Raw genomic sequence first — 22,475 nt, forward strand, 5'->3', positions numbered from 1 at the left:
GAACATTGATCACTGTGGTGCAGCCCAGTGATACCTTTAGGAGCCTTCTCTAACCCTTTCATCACATTGGTAAATATTTACAGTAATCTTCACCGTTAATAATTAATTCTGCTCATTTCCTGACTATATAAAGCTTTGCGGTGCAGGAAGGGTTAATGCCGTGCTGACAGTTCCGGGGGGCGGAGCTCTACACTGCGCTGTTCTGTATTCGAACGTCTGATGCCGTCTCCATAGCAACACTACTATGTGTAACTAACCTCAAGCAACAAGCGTGGGTGGGGCGGGGCAACCTGACAGACGGCGGATTCCACCAATCACTGAGGAGAATTCTGCCTGCTCAGCCAATCAGGAATACGGAGGTGGCCGTTCTCCTGTCCCTGCTAGAGGAGCGTCCATAGCAGCAGGTGAAGGCTCGGGCTGGTGCTGGAGGATCCCCACCCGGAGACTGAAGGTGACATTACCCCCACTGCACTCTGTGCACGGACATGTCTGGCAGCCTTTGCGCTTTATGTCTTTTCTTGCTCATTTTGTTGCTCCCTTGAAAAGTTCTGCAACTCCCCAGAAATGATGTGTAAAGTTCTAACTGTCCAATATTATATTGGCAACATGGAGGCTCAGTGGTTAGCACTGTAGGGTGACTCAGTGGTTAGCACTGTACGGTGACTCAGTGGTTAGCACTGTAGGGTGACTCAGTTGTTAGCACTGTAGGGTGACTCAGTGGTTAGCACTGTACGGTGACTCAGTGGTTAGCACTGTAGGGTGACTCAGTGGTTAGCACTGCACGGTGACTCAGTGGTTAGCACTGTACGGTGACTCAGTGGTTAGCACAGCAACCTTGCAGCTCTGGAGTCCTGGGTTCAAACCCCACCAAGGACAACATCTGCAAGGAGTTTGTATGTTCTCCCCGTGTTTGCGTGGGTTTCCTCCAGGTTCTCCGGTTTCCTCCCACATTCCAAAGACATACTGATAGGGAATGTAGATTGTGATGGGGACAGTGATGATAATGTGTGTAAAGCGCTGTGGAATTAATGGTGCTATAGGAGTAAAATAAATATTCTGGGTAAGGGGGATTTATAATGTTGTGTATTGAAGAACGCAGCCAAAACCCGTCCCATAGATGCCCTCAATGAGGACCACTGGGTGACAGTCCCAGGGGCCCTCATTGCATTCAATTTCTCTCCTTCGTCTTCCAGGAGAACATAATCTTTTTCCGCTCCATAAAGTTTATTCCATTTTTTTGGATGAAGGAGAAGAGACCAAAATCCAGTGATTCTGACGTTTATTTTTTATTCATTTTTTTTTTGCAATCACCTTATGGAGTATATATATCATTGCTTTTGTTCTGTACAGATATATGGCAATATCAGATACGTTACTTGTCTATTTTCTTTTACAAAGATATGCTCACAGAAGAGCATATTAATTTATCTCACCTATATGGCGCCATTAATTCCGCAGCACTTTACAGACGTCATCGTCACTGTCCTCACAATCTACATTCCCTATCAGTATGTCTTTGGAGTGTGGGAGGAAACCAGAGAATCTGTAGAAGACCCACACAAACACGGGGAGAACATACAGACTCCTTGCAGATGTTGTCCTTGGTGGGATTTGAACCCAGGCCCCCAGAGCTGTAAGCCTGCAGTGCTAACCACTGAGCCACCATGCTTCATATCTCACAACTGTGCAGCCTTTAAAAAATAATTATTTTCGTACTGAAGCCCCCCTAGTGTTCGCATTAACCCCTTCACGACATGCGCTGTACATGTCATGTCTCACTTTGATGTGAGCTCCGGCACTGATCCCGCATCTTTCCTGGCACGTCAGCTGTTTTGAACAGCTGACATGTGCCTCTAACAGCCACGGGTGGAATCGTGATCAGCGCCAGTGTCACATGACCGCGGGTTGCCAATAGGTTGGCATGACAACCCGGGGTCTGCAGGAGACCCCTGTGGTTGTCATTGCCGGATTGCTATGAGTGATCAGTGCTTGTAGCAAGTGAGCATTTCTGCTACACACAGGTGATCTGATCATCGCCTGTATGTAGTATGATGTCGGACAACTGCAGCTTCTAGTCTCCTACGGAGACTACTGAAGTATGCAAAAAGTAAAAAAAAATATTTTAAAAAATATTAAAAAAATTAAAAATATAAAAGTTCAAATCACCCCCCATTCGCCCCATTCAAAATGAACAAAAAAAAGCACATATTTGGAATCGCTGCACTCAGCATCGCCAGATCTATCAAGCTATAAAAATAATCCAATCGGTAAATGACGTAGCAAAAAAATAAGTAAAAACGCCAGAATTACGTATTTTTGGTCGCCGCAACATTGCATTAAAATGGAATAATGGACGATCAAAAGATCATATCCGCACCAAAATGGTATCATTAAATACGTCAGTTCGGCACGCAAAAAATAAGCCCTCACCCAGCCCCAGATCACAAAAAATGGAGACGCTACGGGTCACGGGAAAAATGACGCAATTTTTTTTTTTAGCAAACTTTGCGTTTTTTTCACCATTTAAATAAAAAGCAACCTATGCATGTTTGGCACAGACAAACTCGTAATGACCGGGAGAATCATAATGGCAGGTCAGGTTTAGAATTTGGTGACCATGATAAAAACAAATCCCCAAAACAGGAACAATTTCACCGCTCGTGGAATTTTTTTCCTGTTTTCGAGTACATGATATGGTGAAATCAATGGTCTCGTTCAAAAGTACCACTCCTCCCGCAAAAAAAACCAAGCCTTGACATGGCCATATTGACGGGAAAATAAAAAAGTTATGGCTCTGGGAAGAAGGGGAGCGAAAAACAGAAACGCAAAAACAAAAAAGGGCTGCCATGTGAAGGGGTTAAGATACCCCTTTCATGGCCTCTATAAAGTATGATGTCAACAAAAGTGCCCCCTAAACATTGTAGAATGCCCCCACAGTGAATTCTTACACAGTACCCTACATTATCCCCCAAAGTATGATACTACCACAGTGACCCCAACACAGTATGTTGGCTCCAATACGGCCCTTCTTACAGTATAACGGCCCTTCATAGCCCTACACACGGTATAACGACCCCTCCACATTGTATTATGGTTTCTCCAAACAGTATAATGCCCCCCCACACAGTTGAAAATGTGATGACAGGCAGGTTGAGGAACCCAAGTCACGGGCCCCATAGAGGCCACTGTTAGCGATACGCCATTGAGTCCTTGCATAGCACCCTGCAATATCCTAATATTACACTGTGTTGTAAAATTACCGCTATTCTATGAAGCCTGGCCTGTGGGGTACAAACATGGGGTCCATCAGTAGGCCACTGACTGCCATGACAATGCCATCAGCACGCCATTTCCAAACCCTGAAAGGTAGGTGTCACAATTGACAGCAGCATCTAAGGGGGTTCAGCTGCTGTGATCAGCGCTAGATGTTAGATTATACTCCAAGGAACATGCTGTGTAGTTGCGTTCTGATTAGGGGACTATGGGCCCCCACGTTGAAAGTTGTGTCTGAAGTCCCTATAGTTGCACAGTTAGGCCGGCGTCACACTCAGCGTATGTAAATACGGTCCGTTTTTTACGGCCGTAATACGCAGAAAAGTCCCAAAAATAGTGATCCGTATGTCATCCGTAGGCAGGGTGTGTCAGCATATTTTGCGCATGGCATCCTCCGTATGTAATCCGTATGGCATCCGTACTGCGATATTTTCTCGCAGACTTGCAAAACCGACATCTAATGGATTTATGTGCTCAAATGTTCGTTAAAACATATATACAGTATATATATATATATGTCATTGAGACACATATATATATATTCTGTATTTATATTTAATTCAGCGCGATATATGTGAAAAGCCGGTAATTCAATTGCCGGCTTTTCATTTCTCCTTCCCAAACCCGACAGGATATGAGACATGGTTTACATACAGTAAACCATCTCATATCCCTTTTTTTTTTGCATATTACACACCACTAATGTTAGTAGTGTGTATGTGCAAAATTTGGGCGCTGTAGCTGCTAAAATAAAGGGTTAAATGGCGGAAAAAATTGGCGTGGGCTCCCGCGCAATTTTCTCCGCCAGAGCGGTAAAGCCAGTGACTGAGGGCAGATATTAATAGCCAGGAGAGGGTCCATGGTTATTGCCCCCCCGGCTACAAACATCTGCCCCCAGCCACCCCAGAAAAGGCACATCTGTAAGATGCGCCTATTCTGGCACTTGGCCACTCTCTTCCCACTCCCGTGTAGCAGTGGGATATGGGGTAATGAAGGGTTAATGTCACCTTGCTATTGTAAGGTGACATTAAGCCAGGTTAATAATGGAGAGGCGTCAATTATGACACCTATCCATTATTAATCCAATAGTCTGAAATGGTTAATTAAACACACACACATGATTACAAAGTATTTTAATTAAATAAAGACACAGGGTGTTGTAATATTTTATTAGACTCTTAATCCACCTGAAGACCATCGTTCTGTAACAGTTAAAAAAACAACAACCTTCCGTCGTTATGTCCCACAAAGTAAATCCATCTGAAGGGGTTAAATCATTTTACAGCCAGGAGCTGTGCTAAAGCACTCGCTCCTGCCTGTAAACCCCCGGGTACTGAAAGGAAAGCTGGGTGATCTGTAGTTACCTTGAGTCACGGTGATGTGCCCTCTGCTGGATGTCCTCATATGAACTCGAGCGTGGGAACTTTTCTAAGGCTCCAGTTCATGAGGACATCCAGCAGAGGGTGCCTCACCGCCACTCAAGGTAACAACAGATCACCCAGCTTTCCATTCAGTACCCGGGGTTTACAGGCACGAGCGAGTGCTTTAGCACAGCTCCTGGCTGTAAAGTGATTTAACCCCTTCAGATGGATTTACATCGTGGGACATAACGACGGAAGGTATGGAATATTGTTGTTTGTTTTTTTTACTTTGTTACAGAACGATGGTCTTCAGGTGGATTAAGAGTCTAATAAAATATTACAACACCCTGTGTCTTTATTTCATTAAAATACTTTGTAATAATGTGTCTGTGTTTTATTAACCATTTCGTACTATTGGATTAATAATGGATAGGTGTCATAATTGACGCCTCTCCATTATTAACCTGGCTTAATGTCACCTTACAATAGCAAGGTGACATTAACCCTTCATTACCCCATATCCCACCGCTACACGGGAGTGGGAAGAGAGTGGCCAAGTGCCAGAATAGGCGCATCTTACAGATGTGCCTTTTCTGGGGTGGCTGGGGGCAGATGTTTGTAGCCGGGGGGGCAATAACCATGGACCCTCTCCTGGCTATTAATATCTGCCCTCAGTCACTGGCTTTACCGCTCTGGCGGAGAAAATTGCGCGGGAGCCCACGCCAATTTTTTCCGCCATTTAACCCTTTATTTTAGCAGCTACAGCGCCCAAATTTTGCACATACACACTACTAACATTAGTAGTGTGGAATATGCAAAAAAAAAGGGATATGAGATGGTTTACTATATGTAATCATGTCTCATATCCTGTCGGGTTTGTGAAGGAGAAATGAAAAGCCGGCAATTGAATTACCGGCTTTTCACTAACACCGCTGCGTATTTCTCGCAGGTCACACTGCTGGTCCGTGTGTAATCCATATTTTTCTCGCCACCATAGACTTTCATTGGCGAGTTTTTTGCGCAATACGGTGACAAACGCAGCATGCTGCGATTTTCTACGGCCGTACAAGACCGTATAATACGGATCAGTAAAATACGGCTGATAGGAGCTGGGACATAGGGAATCAATGGGCCGTGTGTTATGCGTATTTTACGGACGTAGTTTATGCGCTCATACGTCCGTAAAACTCGCCAGTGTGATGCCGGCCTTACACTGTTGATCAGCCGATTGCTGCGGGTCCAGGTTTATACCCCCACTTCTACATCCCAGAACAACACATGTATGGCCGTCTCTTCAGAGGAGATGTAGTATAAGGCTGGAGTCACACTAAATGTAAAAAAAAGGTCCGATTTTCACCGCCGAGAGTCGCACGAGTGTCATGCGAGGACAAGTTGTTTTTTCACACTTAGAATCCAATTTACAGCCAACCGCAATGTGATTTTAACATGAGCTTTTACATAGAGCAATTATCTATGTCAATCACACACCTCTCCATTACTAACCTCGGGGCTTGATGTCACCTGACAATACAAAGGTGACATCAACTTCCCCAACTAGCACCCCACTTGCAACCTCTACAGGGCAAGTGGGAAGAGCGAGGCTAAGTGCCAAAATTGGTACATCTTAGAGATGCGCCTTTTGAGAGCTGATGTTTTTAGCCTGGGGGAGCCAGTTTCCATGGCTCCTTCCTAGGCTTTTAATATCTGCCTGCAGCTGTCTGCATAGCCTTTGCTGGTTATTAACCCCTTCATGACCTTGGGATTTTCCATTTTTCCGTGTTCGTTTTTGCTCCCCTTCTTCCCAGAGCCATAACTTTTTTATTTTTCCATCAATATGGCCATGTGAGGGCTTAGTTTTTGCTAAATAAGTTGTACTTTTGAACGACATCATTGGTTTTAGCATATCGTGTACTAGAAAACGGGAAAAAAGTTCCAAGTGCGGTGAAATTGCAAAAAAAGTGCAATCCCACACTTGTTTTTTGATTGGCTTTTTTACTAGGTTCACTAAATGCTAAAACTGACCTGCCATTATGATTCTCCAGGTCAGTACGAGTTCAAAGACACCAAACATGTCTAGGTTCTCTTTTATCTAAGTGGTGAAAAAAAATTCCAAACTTTGCGAAAAAAAAAAAAAGTTGCGCCATTTTCCGATACCCATAGCGTCTCCATTTTTCATGATCTGGGGTCGGGTGAGGGCTTATTTTTTGCGTGCCAAGATGACGTTTTTAATGATAGCATTTTGGTGGAGATACGTTCTTTTGATCGCCCGTTATTACATTTTAATGCAATGTCGCCGCGACCCAAAAAACGTAATTCTGGCGTTTTGAATTTTTTTTTCGCTACGCCGTTAAGCGATCAGGTTAATGCTTTTTTTTATTGATAGATCGGGCGATTCTGAACGCGGCAATACCAAATATGTGTAGGTTTGATTTTTTTTTATTGATTTATTTTGAATGGGGCGAAAGGGGGGTGATTTAAAGGGAACCTGTCACCCCGTTTTTTCCGTATGAGATAAAAATACTGTTAAATAGGGCCTGAGCTGTGCATTGCAATAGTGTATTTTGTGGACCCCGATTCCCCACCTATGCTGCCGAAATACGTTACCAAAGTAGTCGTTTTCGCCTGTCAATCAGGCTGGTCTGGTCAAAAGGGCGTGGTGTCTTCCCCCAGATCTTGCGTAGTTTTCCGTTGGTGGCGTAGTGGTGTGCGCATGCCCAAGGTCCCGAATCCACTGCACAGGGGAGTGAAAAGATCGCGATGTGCGGTATTTCATTGGTGATCGGGGGGCGCGGCCATCTTCCTTTGGCCGCGCGCGCGCAGATGGAGATCGCGGCGGCCATTTTCCTGAAGCAAAGTTCGCATCTCGACTTCAGGAAAATGGCCGCCGCGATCTTCATCTGCGCACGCGCGGCATCCCGCGGCCATTTTCCTGAAGCCGCGGCCAGCAGAGCGCCGCTTCTGCGCACGCGCGGCCAAAGGAAGATGGCCGCGCCCACCGATCACCAATGAAATACCGCACATCGCGATCTTTTCACTCCCCTGTGCAGTGGATTCGGGACCTTGGGCATGCGCACACCACTACGCCACCAACGGAAAACTAAGCAAGATCTGGGGGAAGACACCACGCCCATCTGACGAGACCAGCCTGATTGACAGGCGAAAAGACTACTTTGGTAACGTATTTCGGCAGCATAGGTGGGGAATCGAGATCCACAAAATACACTGTTGTAATGCTCAGCTCAGGCCCTATTTAACAGTATTTTTATCTCATATTGAAAAAACGAGGTGACAGGTGCCCTTTAAACTTTTATATATTTTTTTCACATTTTTTTTAACTTTTTTTTTACTTTTGCCATGCTTCAATAGCCTCCATGGGAGGCTAGAAGCAGGCACCACTCGATCGGCTCTGCTACATAGCAGCGATCATCAGATCGATGCTATGCAGCAGAAATGCAGGTGTGCTATGAGCGCCGACCACAGGGGGGCGCTCACAGCTGGCCTGCATCAGTAACCATAGAGGTCTCAAGGGCCTCTATGATTACAATGCAGAAGCATCGCTGACCCCCGATCATGTGACGGGGGTCGGCGATGCGCTCGTTTCCGGCCGCCCGGCTGGAAGCACTGGTTAAATGCCGCTGTCAGCGTTTGACAGCGGCATTTAACTAGTTAATAGCAGCAGGTGAATCGCAATTTCACCTGCCGCTATTGTGGGCACATGTCAGCTGTTCAAAACAGCTGACATGTCCCGGCTTTGATGCGGGCTCACCGCTGGAGCCCACATCAAAGCGCGGTATATCTGACCTCAGATGTACTATCCCGTCCGAGGTCAGAATGAGGTTAATTATAGGGGAACCCTACATAACTTTTTTTAGGGTCCCCCATTTTAATAACCAATAAAGGCTAATTATACAGCTGTGAGTTGATATTAATAGCCTGGAAAGCACCATGGGTATTACCCCCTTCCCAGGCTATAAACATCAGCCCCCAGCCGTCGGCTTTCCCTCTGCTGGTTAAGAAAATTATGCAGGAGCCCACGCCATGTTTTTCAGAAAATAATCTTTTATTAATTAAATACATGTACAGTAAGCTGCACACACTGTACTAATTGTATTTTGTCAAAGATATCTGTATATCTCTCCTATATGTATTTTCTGTATGTAATCCATCTCTTCTATCCTGTTGGCTCCTGCAGTGATTTTACAGAACCCGACAGATGTATTACCGGCTTTTCTTCTATCTATCTATCTATCTATCTATCTATCTATCTATCTATCTATCTATCTATCTATCTATCTATCTTTGTGGAACTCTCTCCCATCTCCCTACTGCATCTCTGGAGCTCAGTCACAGTGATCTTGGGGTTCTTATTCACCTCTCACCAAGACTCTTCTCCCACGATTGCTCAGTTTGGCTGGACGGTCAGGTCTAGGAAGACTTCTGGTGGTCCCAAACTTCTTCCATTTATGGATTATGGAGGCCACTGTGCTCTTAGGAACCTTGAGTACTGCAGAAATTCTGCTGTAACCTTGGCCAGATCTGTGCCTTGCCACAATTCTGTCTCTGAGCTCCTTGGCCAGTTCCTTTGACCTCATGATTCTCCTTTGGTCTGACATGCACTGTGAGCTGTGAGGTCTTATATTGACAGGTGTGCGCCTTTACAAATCAAGTCCCATCAGTTTAATTAAACACAGCTGGACTCCAATGAAGGAGTAGAACCATCTCAAGGAGGATCACAAGGAAATGGACATCATGTGACTTAAATATGAGTGTCTGAGCAAAGTGTCTGAATACTTATGACCATGAGATATTTCAGGTTTTTTTTAATTAAATTTGCAAAAATTTCTACATTTCTGTTTTTTTTTCAGCCAAGATGGGGTGCAGAGTGTACACTAATGAGGAAAAATGAACTTTTTTGAATTTACCAACTGGCTGCAATGAAACAAAGAGTGAAAAATGTAAAGGGGTCTGAATACTTTCCGTACCCACTGTATTCTATATAATGTTTTCTTGTATAGTCCTCGGCTGTATTCTATGGTAGTGTGACTCCGGCCTTACGTGCCAGCCATGAGGCAGATGGCGTGATCTTGTATTAGTTTCCAGAGTGAATCCCGTCTGACAAGGATGTCCATCCTGGGATTCTGATATGAGGGTTATACAAAAGCTCTTGGAGAGCGATCGCCTCGCTGTGACACGTACAATTGTAGCTGAAAGTTTTAGGACTGACACAAATTTTGATTTTTACATTTTGCGACTTTTGTGTTTTTCGATCTTTTTGTCGGATGTTTTTCTGGTTATTGAAGTACAGTGATAACATTTCAGAAGTTTTTACACTTTTATTGAAAAAGCCATAAAGTTTCTGTAAAGTCTCAACATTCTCAGCACTGCACCTTATTCTCCAGACTGCTGCCCTTCTCCCCGGTGGCTGGATATCGTCTACTGGGCAGATCCTGACTGATGGCCGCCCGTTCTTGTCTCATCAGACCTCGGAGTTATCACAATTTCTGGTTTTTGTTGATTTTTGAGGATTGACTGCAGGTTCTTAATGGGATCTTGGGAGTTTCTTGGCGATGGAGCCAAAATGTCAATGTTTTGTTTCCCCAGCCACTTAGTTCTCACTTTTTGCCCTGTGACATGGTCTCCATCATGGGGGTATGGCATCATCACCACATTGTCCTAGATCAGAGGTCCCCAACCTTTCTGACCTTGAGGGCCACATCCAGCTATGAAAGAGTGTCGTGAGCCACATTCAGCTTTGAGAGAGGGTCACGAGCCACAACCAGCTCCATCCCCACTCACAGTACTGACACCGAGAGATTTCATTACTGGTATAATGACAACCAAAGCTTTTCCACTGAAATCACACCGAGGCAGTATGCTAAGCTCCACGGTTTCCTATCTCACCCACATTCAGATCTGCTCTTCTGTACAGGGCTACACACAAAAGTCACCCTTTTGAGATCTGCTCTTAATAATTATTTACACCTGGTGCTAATGCACCAAGCTGGCAGGCAGCCGCAAGCCACACATCACAGGCTCGTGAGCCACATGTGGCTCACGAGCTACAGGTTGGGGACCCCTGTCCTAGATGATTGGAGAAGTTGCTGTTGGAGGAGGTTTAGATCCCGTTCTTTATTATTATCCATGTTCTTAGGTAAATTGTGAGTGACCCCCTCCATGGATGAGAAGCCCCCACTCATGAATGGTGTCAGGAGGCTTTACTGTTGCAGACACAGGACTCATGGCAGCGTCACCTTCTCTACTCTGGACAATCTTTTTTCAGATGTCTCAAACAGTCTAAAGGGGCTTCATCAGAGAAAATGACTTTACTTCTGTCCGCTGCAGTTCATTCCTTTGGCAAACGTGCAGCCGCACATGTGGTAAGGGGGCCCATCTCTATCTCCATAGCATCAAGCAGCTTTTGTCAAAGATACATGAAGGGGTGCATTATAATAAACTATTGCACTGCAAAGGGCCCATATCTTGCCCTTGCACATGGCTCTCTTTTATCTGTGTCCATCCCAATCCCTGTACTTTCAACAAAGTTTCAATGTGTTCTTGATGCTTTTTTGGAGAATCACCATGCACTGACATCAGCCTGCTGCCATTCTTGAGCAAGCTCTGCACTGGTATTGAACCAATCCCATAGCTGAATTCTTTTTAGGAGGTGATTCTGGCATGTGGTGGAATATCTTGGGCGACTTGAAGCTTTCACAGCAGTTGAACCTCTGACTTTAAAGTTCTTGATGATCCGATATATGGTTGATTTAGGGGCAATCTTATAAACAGCAATGTCCTTGACTGTAAAGCCTGTATGATGGAAATCAGTGATGACTTCATGTGTTTGATTTGAGGAAACCATGGTTAACAGAAAAAGGCAATGACCTTGTTTCATCAAAGCTTTTATGTCAGAATTTTTCTGTAAAAGGATTTGAAAAGTTGCATAGTTTTGGTGCAACACTGTGCTTCATTTTTTTTTACTTTATGTGTTCTCATGTGACTTTTGCTCAGCTTCATCGAGCATCTGAGACTGGAGTAAGATTTGTTGCGAGATACACACGAAGGCGCATGTGTGCGCCTCTTAATGAATCAGGAGCATATGATTCTAGCATGCCTCCTCATCAAGACCAGCCTGAAAACCGCCAGTCTTGATGAATTATGGCCAGTGATTTAAAGCACAAGCCCCCTTTTATTGCAACCAGTCTGCTCTTATACAGTGGGTATGGAAAGTATTCAGACCCCTTTAAATTTTTCACTCTTTGTTTCATTGCAGCCGTTTGGTAAATTCAAAAAAGTTCATTTTTTTCTCATTATTGTACACTCTGCACCCCATCTTGTCTGAAAAAAATGGAAATGTAGAATTTTTTTGCACATTTATTAAAAAAGAAAAAATGAAAAGTCACATGGTCATAAGTCTTCAGACCCTTTGCTCAGACACTCATATTTCAGTCACATGCTGTCCATTTCCTTGTGATCCTCCTTGAGATGGTTCTACTCCCTCATTGGAGACCAGCTGTGTGTAATTAAACTGATAGGACTTGATTTGGAAAGGCGCACACCTGTCTATATAAGACCTCACAGCTCACAGTGCATGTCAGACCAAAGGAGAATCATGAGGTCAAAGGAACTGGCCAAGGAGCTCAGAGACAGAATTGTGGCAAGGCACAGATCTGGCCAAGGTTACAACAGAATTTCTGCAGTACTCAAGGTTCCTAAGAGCACAGTGGCCTCCATAATCCTTAAATGGAAGAAGTTTGGTACCACCAGAAGTCTTCCTAGACCTAGCCGTCCAGCCAAACTGAGCAATCGTGGGAGAAGAGCCTGGGTGAGAGAGGTAAAGAAGAACCCCAAGATCACAGTGGCTGATCTCCAAAGATGCAGTAGGGAGATGGGAGAAAGTTCCACAAAGTCAACTATCACTGCAGCCCTCCACCAGTCAGGCCTTTATGGCAGAGTGGCGTGACGGAAGCTGTTGTGAATTCGGTTTGTGGGCTCCCCCGGTGGTCTGTTATGGTAGTGCCTCTTATGTGCCTTCCTCCATCTCTGATTACCTGTCGCCACCCTCTAGGGGAGTTTCCTATTTAAGGCTGCTTGGCTGTTAGTCATATGCCGGCCAACAATGTGCTAGTAGCATTCTGTTGCATTCACCTGCCTCAAGTTCCAGTTCAGCTAAGTTGAATTTTGTTTCTTGTTTTTGCTATTTTTGTCCAGCTATCTGCAATGTGACTCTTCAGTGCTGGAAGCTCTTGTGGACAGAAAATTACTACTCCAGTGGCATGAGTTGTCACTGGAGTTTAAAGTAATTTCTGGATGGTGTTTTTGAATAGTGATTTTTAGGTCGACCGTGAAGTAACACTTTCCTGTCCTTCTGCTATCTAGTAAGCGGACCTCACTGTGCTAAATCTGCTGTTCATCCTACGTATGTCATTTCCTCTGAACTCACCGTCAATATCTGTGGGGGCCTACTATCATCTTTTGGGGTTCCTCACTGGAGGTAAGGCAGGCCTGTATATTCCTCTTATAGGGGTAGTTAGATCTCCGGCTGGCGCGTGGTGTCTAGGGCATCGTAGGTACATCCCCCGGCTACTGTAAGTGTTGGGTCAGGTTCAGGTCACGGTCGACCTTAGTTTCCATCACCCGAGAGCTAGTCCGTTTTGTATTTTTATTCCCCTGGTCATTGGGGTAACCATAACAGTTTGGCCGGCCTGTAAAAAATCTATGTGTTAAAATATGCACTAAAGTAGGAAGGAGGAGAAAAGGTTTTTTTTTTTTTTTTTTGTGTTTGAAAGTGCACCTTAGTTTGATCATTTGTATTTCTTGCTTAAACTGCAGTCTTCAGCCTTTTTTTTTTTTCTCCTCTCCTCTTAACCTCTGAATGCTTGGGTTACACCCATTTGAATATGGATCCACAGAGTTTAGTTGCAGGTTTGAATAACCTTGCGACAAAAGTACAGAACCTACAAGATTTTGTTATACGTGCTCCAATGTCTGAACCTAAGATTCCTCTGCCTGAATACTTTACCGGAGACAGATCCCGGTTTTTGAGTTTCAGAGAAAATTGCAAATTGTTTTTGTCTCTGAGATCTCACTCTGCTGGTGATCATACTCAACAAGTTAAAATTGTTATCTCTCTATTGCGCGGCGACCCACAAAGTTGGGCATTTGCATTATCGCCAGGGGATCCTGCGTTGTTAAATGTAGATGCGTTTTTTCAGGCTTTGGGGTTGCTTTATGAAGAGCCTAATTTGGAGATTTTGGCTGAGAAAGCCTTGATAGCTCTTTCCCAAGGGCAAGATGAAGCTGAGATATACTGCCAGAAATTCCGTAAATGGTCGGTGCTTACTAGATGGAAGGAGTGCGTTTGCATGGTATTCCTGAGAATATAGTGTCTGACAGGGGTACTCAGTTTGTGTCTAGATTTTGGCGGACGTTCTGTGCCAGGATGGGTATCGATTTGTCTTTTTCGTCTGCATTCCATCCTCAGACTAATGGCCAGACTGAGCGTACTAATCAGACCTTGGAGACTTACTTGAGGTGTTTTGTGTCCGCTGATCAGGATGATTGGCTTGACTTTTTGCCATTGGCAGAGTTTGCCCTTAACAATCGGGCCAGTTCTGCCACTTTGGTTTCTCCATTTTTTTTGTAATTCAGGGTTTCACCCTCGGTTTTCGTCCGGTCAATTGGAGTCTTCGGATTGTCCTGGAGTGGATGCTGTGGTTGATAGGATGCATCGGATTTGGGGACAGGTTGTGGACAATCTGAAGTTGTCCCAGGAGAAGACTCAACAGTTCACTAATCGTCATCGGCGTATTGGTCCTCGTCTTTGTGTTGGGGACCTGGTGTGGCTGTCTTCTCGATTTGTTCCTATGAAGGTCTCGTCTCCTAAGTTTAAGCCTCGGTTTATCGGCCCTTATAGGATTCTGGAGGTTCTTAATCCTGTGTCCTTTCGTTTGGACCTCCCAGCATCTTTTAATATCCATAATGTTTTCCATCGGTCATTGTTGCGGAGGTATGAGGTACCGGTTGTTCCTTCTGCTGATCCACCTGCTCCTGTGTTGGTTGAGGGTGAATTGGAGTATGTGGTGGAAAAGATCTTGGACTCCCGTGTTTCCAGACGGAAACTTCAGTATCTGGTTAAGTGGAAAGGTTATGGCCAGGAGGATAATTCTTGGGTGACAGCATCCGATGTTCATGCTCCTGATTTGGTTCGTGCATTTCATAGTGCTCATCCAGATCGCCCTGGTGGTTCTGGTGAGGGTTCGGTGCCCCCTCCTTAAGGGGGGGGTACTGTTGTGAATTCGGTTTGTGGGCTCCCCCGGTGGTCTGTTATGGTAGTGCCTCTTATGTGCCTTCCTCCATCTCTGATTACCTGTCGCCACCCTCTAGGGGAGTTTCCTATTTAAGGCTGCTTGGCTGTTAGTCATATGCCGGCCAACAATGTGCTAGTAGCATTCTGTTGCATTCACCTGCCTCAAGTTCCAGTTCAGCTAAGTTGAATTTTGTTTCTTGTTTTTGCTATTTTTGTCCAGCTATCTGCAATGTGACTCTTCAGTGCTGGAAGCTCTTGTGGACAGAAAATTACTACTCCAGTGGCATGAGTTGTCACTGGAGTTTAAAGTAATTTCTGGATGGTGTTTTTGAATAGTGATTTTTAGGTCGACCGTGAAGTAACACTTTCCTGTCCTTCTGCTATCTAGTAAGCGGACCTCACTGTGCTAAATCTGCTGTTCATCCTACGTATGTCATTTCCTCTGAACTCACCGTCAATATCTGTGGGGGCCTACTATCATCTTTTGGGGTTCCTCACTGGAGGTAAGGCAGGCCTGTATATTCCTCTTATAGGGGTAGTTAGATCTCCGGCTGGCGCGTGGTGTCTAGGGCATCGTAGGTACATCCCCCGGCTACTGTAAGTGTTGGGTCAGGTTCAGGTCACGGTCGACCTTAGTTTCCATCACCCGAGAGCTAGTCCGTTTTGTATTTTTATTCCCCTGGTCATTGGGGTAACCATAACAGGAAGCCTTTCCTCAGTGCAAGACATATGGAGTTTGCTAAAAAACACATGAAGGACTCCCAGACTATGAGAAATAAGATTCTCTGGTCAGATGAGATGAAGATAGACTTTTTTGGTGAGAATTCTAAGCAGTATGTATGGAGAAAACCAGGCACTGCTCATCACCTGCCCAATACAATCCCAACAGTGAAACATGGTGGTGGCAGCATCATGCTATGGGGGTGTTTTTCAGCTGCAGGGACAGTGCAGCTCCCCAGGGTTCTGGTCGTTGCAGTAATATCATTCTCCTTTAGGGGGGAGTGATGTTATGTTTGGAGGCAAAGAAGGACAACCGAATCCAGGTATCACAAACATGCAACACATTTCGCGCTCCAGGCCACCATGGGGAGCTATGCTCCTATTTATTAGGGCACTCTTCACACTTAGGTAAAACTGGATGCCTGGGGAGGAAGTTAGGCAGTTGCTGGCTGAGCTTTGCTCAGGTAGTTGGTCCCTGACAGGGGTGGGAGCCTCTCAGAGGCCGAGACAGAAGGACACGGAGCTGTGCCTGTCCTAAGTGCGGCAGTTCCTGAGAACGGACACTGAAAGAGAATTGTATTGTAGAGAGGGAGAAGAAGTCAGCAAAGGAAAGGATACCAGGAGGAGTTCTGCCCTGCACAGGCTGCCTCCTTCTGAGGCGCAGGATCCCGGTAGCCGGAACACCGAGGGAGCAACAGTCCTTTATGCCTTGCTCCAGAGACTGGCAGGACAGCTAATTTCACATTACCTGCCCGCCCCTACACCCAGGAGGCATTGTGGCACCGCTTAGAGGCTGGGGCATGATAGAGTCCCTGTAAAACGCCTCAAGCCACCGGTCATACGGGTTTGTCCTATCCATCTGGGGGACAGAGAGAGAGATATAACACCAATAACATCTACAACATCTGTGAGGACCTTATGAAAGGCTTAGCAGTAAGGTACTACAACACCTCGGTGCTAGAGGAAGGCTACTGATTTCCACCTCTATAAGGGGACTCTGGATTGAAGGAAGCATAAATGCGGCAAAGTACAGAGATATCCTGGATGAAAACCTCTTCCAGAGAGCTCTGGACCTCAGACTTGGCCGAAGGTTCACCTTTCAACAAGATAACGACCCTAAACACAGAGCTAAAATAACAGGAGTGGCTTCAGAACTACTCTGTGACCATTCTTGACTGGCCTAGCCAAAGCCCTGACCTAAACCCAATCTCTGGAGAGACCTGAAAATGGCTGACGGACCTGGAGAGGATCTGCAAGAAAGGATGGCCGAGGATCCCCAAATCCAGGGGTGAAAAACTTGTTGCATCATTCCCAAGAAGTTTCATGGCTGTACGAGCTCAAAAAGTGCTTCTACTCAATACTGAGCAAAGGGTCTGAATACTTATCATCATGTGATATTTCAGTTTTTCTTTTTTAATAAATTTGCAAAAATTTCTACATTTCTGTTTTTTTTTTCAGTCAAGATGGGGTGCAGAGTGTACATTAATGAGAAAATAAAGTTACCGGTAATTTTTTTGAATTTACCAAATGGCTACAATGAAACAAAGAGTAAAAAATTTAAAGGGTCTGAATACTTTCCGTAGCCACTGTAATTCATTCAACAATACAGAGTGTTATCAGCTGCCTTGTCCTCGCTAACACTTTTTCCTGAGCTAATGAGAAGATCACTGGAATGATGTAAACAGATCGTTTTGTGGCAGGGCTCAAAATATCTGGAAATGCGATTTTCGTGATTAAGTTAATTTTCATGGCAAGGAATGACTTTGCTATTATTTGGCAGTTCATCTGCTCCCACTTCATAACAATCTAGAAATAATGCAAGTTGCCACTTTAAAAACTTAAAAACTCAAGCAGCGAACTGTAAAAACAAAAATGTGTCAGTTTTAAAACATTTGGCCACAACTGTATTGCAGTTGTATCATGCTATGATCATTATTACAGGCGCTTATATAGGATACTGAATTTAGCAACTACACAGTGTGCATGCGTGCAAAGATCAGTATATTCAGCACAATTAGTTGTAGAAAAAATCATAATCAGTTGCAAAAAATAACCCTAAATTTCTTAAAAAGTACTCGATGCTGATAATCTCTGGCCAATATATCCAGATGTCCATGGTTATCGGATTTATAAAAGTACAAGAAGGCAACTACTTGAAGGTCTGCGATTGACCATGAAGTTATTCTTACATAGAGGCTAACAGCTTTGCACAAAAATATGAAATATATTTTTTTATTCCGAATGTAACCCTGTAGTCACTGTTCTGTATATGTTTTGTGTAACTATATTACCTCTATAAGCTCCATATTCTAACATTAGTGACAGGGTAGAATCCATCATGATAAGGAGTGGGCTATGTAGAGAACTGCCTTTATGGTGTCCATGGGTATATTTTGAAAGAATGGTCTTATTTAGACAACTCCTTTATAATTTTTGTGAAGATATTGTACATATAAATCCCGTGTGGTTGCTGGTTACTGCAATAGCTGAAAGTAATGTAGAGGGTTGGATGTAAGGGCAATTTATTAGTTTCCCTTTTTTCTTTGTGAATATTTACTTAATCACCAATTCCTCTAGAAATAGTTTAGGTAGAAGTAGAGATGGCACCGCCATGGGGTAACCCACCACCCACATATTGCAAAAAATGCACCTACAGCTTATATGTTAAGTGGGAAGGTTGGTGTCCTGTTTATTTCCCACTGCTCATTCCTTCTAGGTAAAAGGGGCAACGGGAATCTTGACCCAGTCCCTCAATCCCTATGATGAAGGGGAGCCAGGGTTAGCACCACACAGCGCCACTCTTGCCTACAGCTTGTGTGTGGTAATGCAGTTCACAGCTTCATAGACGTTAAGGCTGTGTGCACACGATGCGGAATTAGTGCGGATCCGCAGCGGATTTTTCCTCGAAGAAATGCTGCAGATCCGCAAAGTGATTTACAGTACAATGTAAATCAATACAAAAAAAATGCTGTGCTAATGGTGAGGAGTCGAGGACAATTCCACATGAAAACCGCTGCGGATCAAAAGAAGTAGCATTCTACTTCTTTTGTGCGGAACTGCAGCGTTTCTGACCCCTTCCATTATAGAAATCCGCAGGGGTAAAAAAAGCAGAAAATCCCCAACAAAAACGCACAAAATCCGCAGAAAATCAGCGGCAAATCCGCACCTGCGTTTTCTTCCAGGAGATGCAGATTTTGTGCGGAAAATTCTGCACCCCAATGCGCAACGTGTGCACACAGCCTAACAGAGCTGAGGTGCAATACCACACACAACCTGTGGGCAGGAGTGTCACTGTTTCGAGAATAAAGCAGTCATTTTTTAAAATGGGAATAAACTGATGCCCACTATTCTGTTATGCTGGAGAGTCTGTGGCATTTCTCAAATTCCGTTTAATAATGTTTAACTTAATCTGTCAATCAATAACCGAGATCAGGCGCGACGGGGAATGAATCTAGGGTGAGAAACAAGTCAAAATAATCAGAACAAAGCCAAAGCAACTTGAGGGACTTCATACAGGAGCCAGGTAAAGTGTCTTTGGGCCGAAGGCAATGATTTCTGAAAGCTCCCCCTTACACTCCTCAGCCACAGCATAAACCGCCATTTTCCTCTATAGCATTTTACATAGTAATATCTCATTCCCTGCAATGGATCCCTAAGTGATAGCCTGCTCCGCCTTCTTCAATAACTCCATTACTTTCTATAGAATGACACCTCATGGCAAAAATTTTGCAGCACAACAGATCAATGGTGGCGTTTTGCATCCACGAATGACCCAATACATTGATGCCTAATGATCACTGTAGCCTGTTAAGCTTTACCAACTTTTCAAAAAGATGGCAGGGCCTGTCATGGAAGAGTCAAATGTCGTAAAAAAAATTTAAAACCTGCAAGTTGCACAAAAATTATGTAATATTTCAAACAGTTTTATCCTTCAAAATTCTGGCAAATCTGTTTGGAGAATCTGGGCCATCGCTTTATAGCAGTTGTCCAGCTCTGATACGCAATAACAATCTGCTTTAATAGGCTGCATTAGTCTCTAACCTGTGCAGCAATTCTGAGACTACAACCCTCAGCATACCCTGACTTTTTGTGTCCGGTGGTTGTAGTTCCTCTACAGCCCAGGAAGAATAAACGGGTACCATCATGTACATTTTGTTGATTCTGTACGTTACTATAAGCTTCCATGTGTTCTCTTGTTCCTCCAGATGGCCGGCACTGCAAGACACGACCGTGAGATGGCGATGCAGGCAAAGAAGGATTTGTCCACATGTTCAGATCCGGTAGAGAAGCTTCGTTTGCAGTGTCTCTCCCGGGGGTCTGCGGGGATCAAAGGTCTGGGAAGGTGAGCAGAAGATTGTGCCTACCACTGGTGTACTCTAATGATAATGAAATGACTCTGCTTATTCTGCCTCAGTCTGTACAGAAATGTGTCTGATTGTAATAGTGATCATCGTTATCCTCTTTCTTCAGAGTATTTAAGATCATGGATGACGATAACAGCAGGTCGCTGGATTTTAAGGAATTTTTAAAAGGATTGAGTGATTATGGTGTGATGATAGACAAGAATGAGGCTCAGCAGCTTTTTGCAGTATTCGACAAAGACGGAAGTGGAACAATAGACTTTGATGAATTCTTGGTTACATTACGGGTGAGTGACTGTGATGAACAAAGAGTTAATATTTGTTTTTTTTGTCATACGTGTTAAAAGTAATCTACTGTTGTCAGAAGTCATTGAGTACCCCTTTATGATATCAATATGCCCTAATAAGAGTAATCCAAACTCTCCACATAGAACAGAGTCCCATTCTCCTGATAGGTGAGACCTGCACATATCAGACATTTATGGTACCTCCTGTGGATGCTATTGTTGTTCTTATCACCCACAAGGTAAAACTTATTTTAGTGCACTTGTTCTGTAACTTTCCATCCTCACTTGATCAGTATTATGCCAGCACTATAAGTGCTGGTACTTCCTGTTGTCATTTCCCAGCTTGCATTGCTCTTGCCTAGTGGCTTGCCAGAACTGAATTTAAATCCTACTTCTCTGTCACACCTTTAAGCAGTATGACAGCTAGAGTAGACCAGCCTCCATTTCTTGTAGATATCCCCTTTACTTCCTGTAGCGAGACAAAGACCTGCGCTCGAGTACTTTAGAGAGACTAAGACCCACCCAACTTCCTATAGAGTGTCAAAGATCCACCCTTACTTCCTGTAGCGACACAAAGACCTGCCCACACATCCTTTAGAGAGACTAAGACCCACCCAACTTCCTATAGAGTGTCAGAGATCCACCCTTCCTGTAGAGAGATAAAGACCACCCTCTCTTCTTGTAGAAAATCAAGATCCACCCCCACTTTTTGTAGACAAACAAAGATCCACCATCACATCATGTAGAGAAACAAAGCCCCACCTCAACTTTTTTCGTAGAGAGACAAGACCCTCCCCCACTTCCAGTGGAAAAAAAAGGCTCAACCCTACTTCCTGTAAAGGAAAAAGACCCAGCACTGTTATGATCCGGTGACCTTGGAGCCGCATGAGACCTTCTCAGGAGAGGTGGTACCTGTACTGACCGCAAACCCTAAACTGACACCACAACTAGAAGTAGCCGTGGGGTGTACCTATCACATCCTAGACACCTCGACCCAGCCGGAGGACTAAATACCCCTATAGATGGAAATGGGAAACCTATCTTGCCTCAGAGCAGAACCCCAAAGGATAGGCAGCCCCCCACAAATATTGCCTGTGAGTATTAGAGGAAAGACACACGCAGGCAGAAAACAAGATTTAGCAAAAGAGGCCACTCTAGCTAAATAGGAAAGGATAGGACAGAATGCTAAGCGGTCAGTATTAAAATACTGAAAATATCCACAGCAGAAAATACAACAATTCCACCATCTAACTAAAGACATGGAACGTATATCTGCATCTCCTGAGAATCCAACTTGACTGAACAAATCCTAACACAGTCTGAGCTGGACAAGAAAAAACAATGAATAGCACTGATTGTGAGGAATAAAACCCAGAAACTTATCTTTGGTGATTTGGCAACAAGGCAGGGGGAACCAGACTGAGATCCATAACCTCCAAGAACAATGGACAACTGGCAAGGACTAATGAATCCAGCAACCTTAAATACCCCAGTCAGAACTGCAATCAACAGGGACACCTGCCGAGGATTGCAATCCAGAGACAACTGCATTACCACCAACAACCACCGGAGGGAACCCAAGAGCAGAATTCACAACAGTACCCCTCCCTTGAGGAGGGGTCACCGAACCCTCACCAGAGCCCCCAGGCCGATCAGGACGAGCCAGATGAAAGGCACGAACCAAATCAGCAGCATGGATATCAGAGGCAAAAACCCAAGAATTATCCTCCTGGCCATAACCCTTCCATTTAACAAGGTACTGAATCCTCCGCCTCGAAAAGCGAGAATCCAAAATCTTCTCAACCACATACTCCAACTCCCCATCAACCAACACAGGGGCCGGAGAATCAACAGAGGGAACAACGGGCACCACATATTTCCGCAATAAAGATCTATGGAAGACATTATGGATAGCAAAAGAGGCCGGAAGGGCCAATCGAAAAGACACCGGATTAATAATCTCAGAAATCCCATAAGGACCAATAAACCGAGGCTTAAACTTAGGGGAAGAAACCTTCATAGGAACATGACGGGAAGACAACCAGACCAGATCCCCAACCCGAAGCCGGGAACCAACACACCGACGACGGTTAGCAAAGCGTTAAGCCTCCTCCTGAGACAACACTAAATTGTCCACCACATGAGCCCAAATCTGCTGCAACCTGTC

General features: G+C 44.5%; 1 protein-coding gene across 3 annotated transcripts in view; it reads left to right on the forward strand.

Annotated features, from left to right (window-relative positions):
* The first annotated feature begins 328 nt into the window (after nt 1-328).
* Nucleotides 329-22,475, forward strand: part of CAPSL (calcyphosine like) — a 42,089-nt gene continuing 19,942 nt past the window's right edge. For 2 of the 3 annotated variants that reach the window (XM_077281670.1, XM_077281677.1), the window contains exons 1-3: nt 329-451; nt 19,866-20,002; nt 20,131-20,308. In XM_077281670.1, the coding sequence (XP_077137785.1) occupies nt 19,866-20,002; nt 20,131-20,308 (315 nt within the window). In that variant the 5' untranslated portion in view covers nt 329-451. Of the gene's footprint in view, nt 452-19,160; nt 19,184-19,865; nt 20,003-20,130; nt 20,309-22,475 lie in introns of those variants that run through there. The other variant, XM_077281674.1, reaches the window with a different exon arrangement.

Source organism: Ranitomeya variabilis, chromosome 1, assembly GCF_051348905.1.
Source record: "Ranitomeya variabilis isolate aRanVar5 chromosome 1, aRanVar5.hap1, whole genome shotgun sequence".
Lineage (NCBI taxonomy): Eukaryota > Metazoa > Chordata > Amphibia > Anura > Dendrobatidae > Ranitomeya > Ranitomeya variabilis.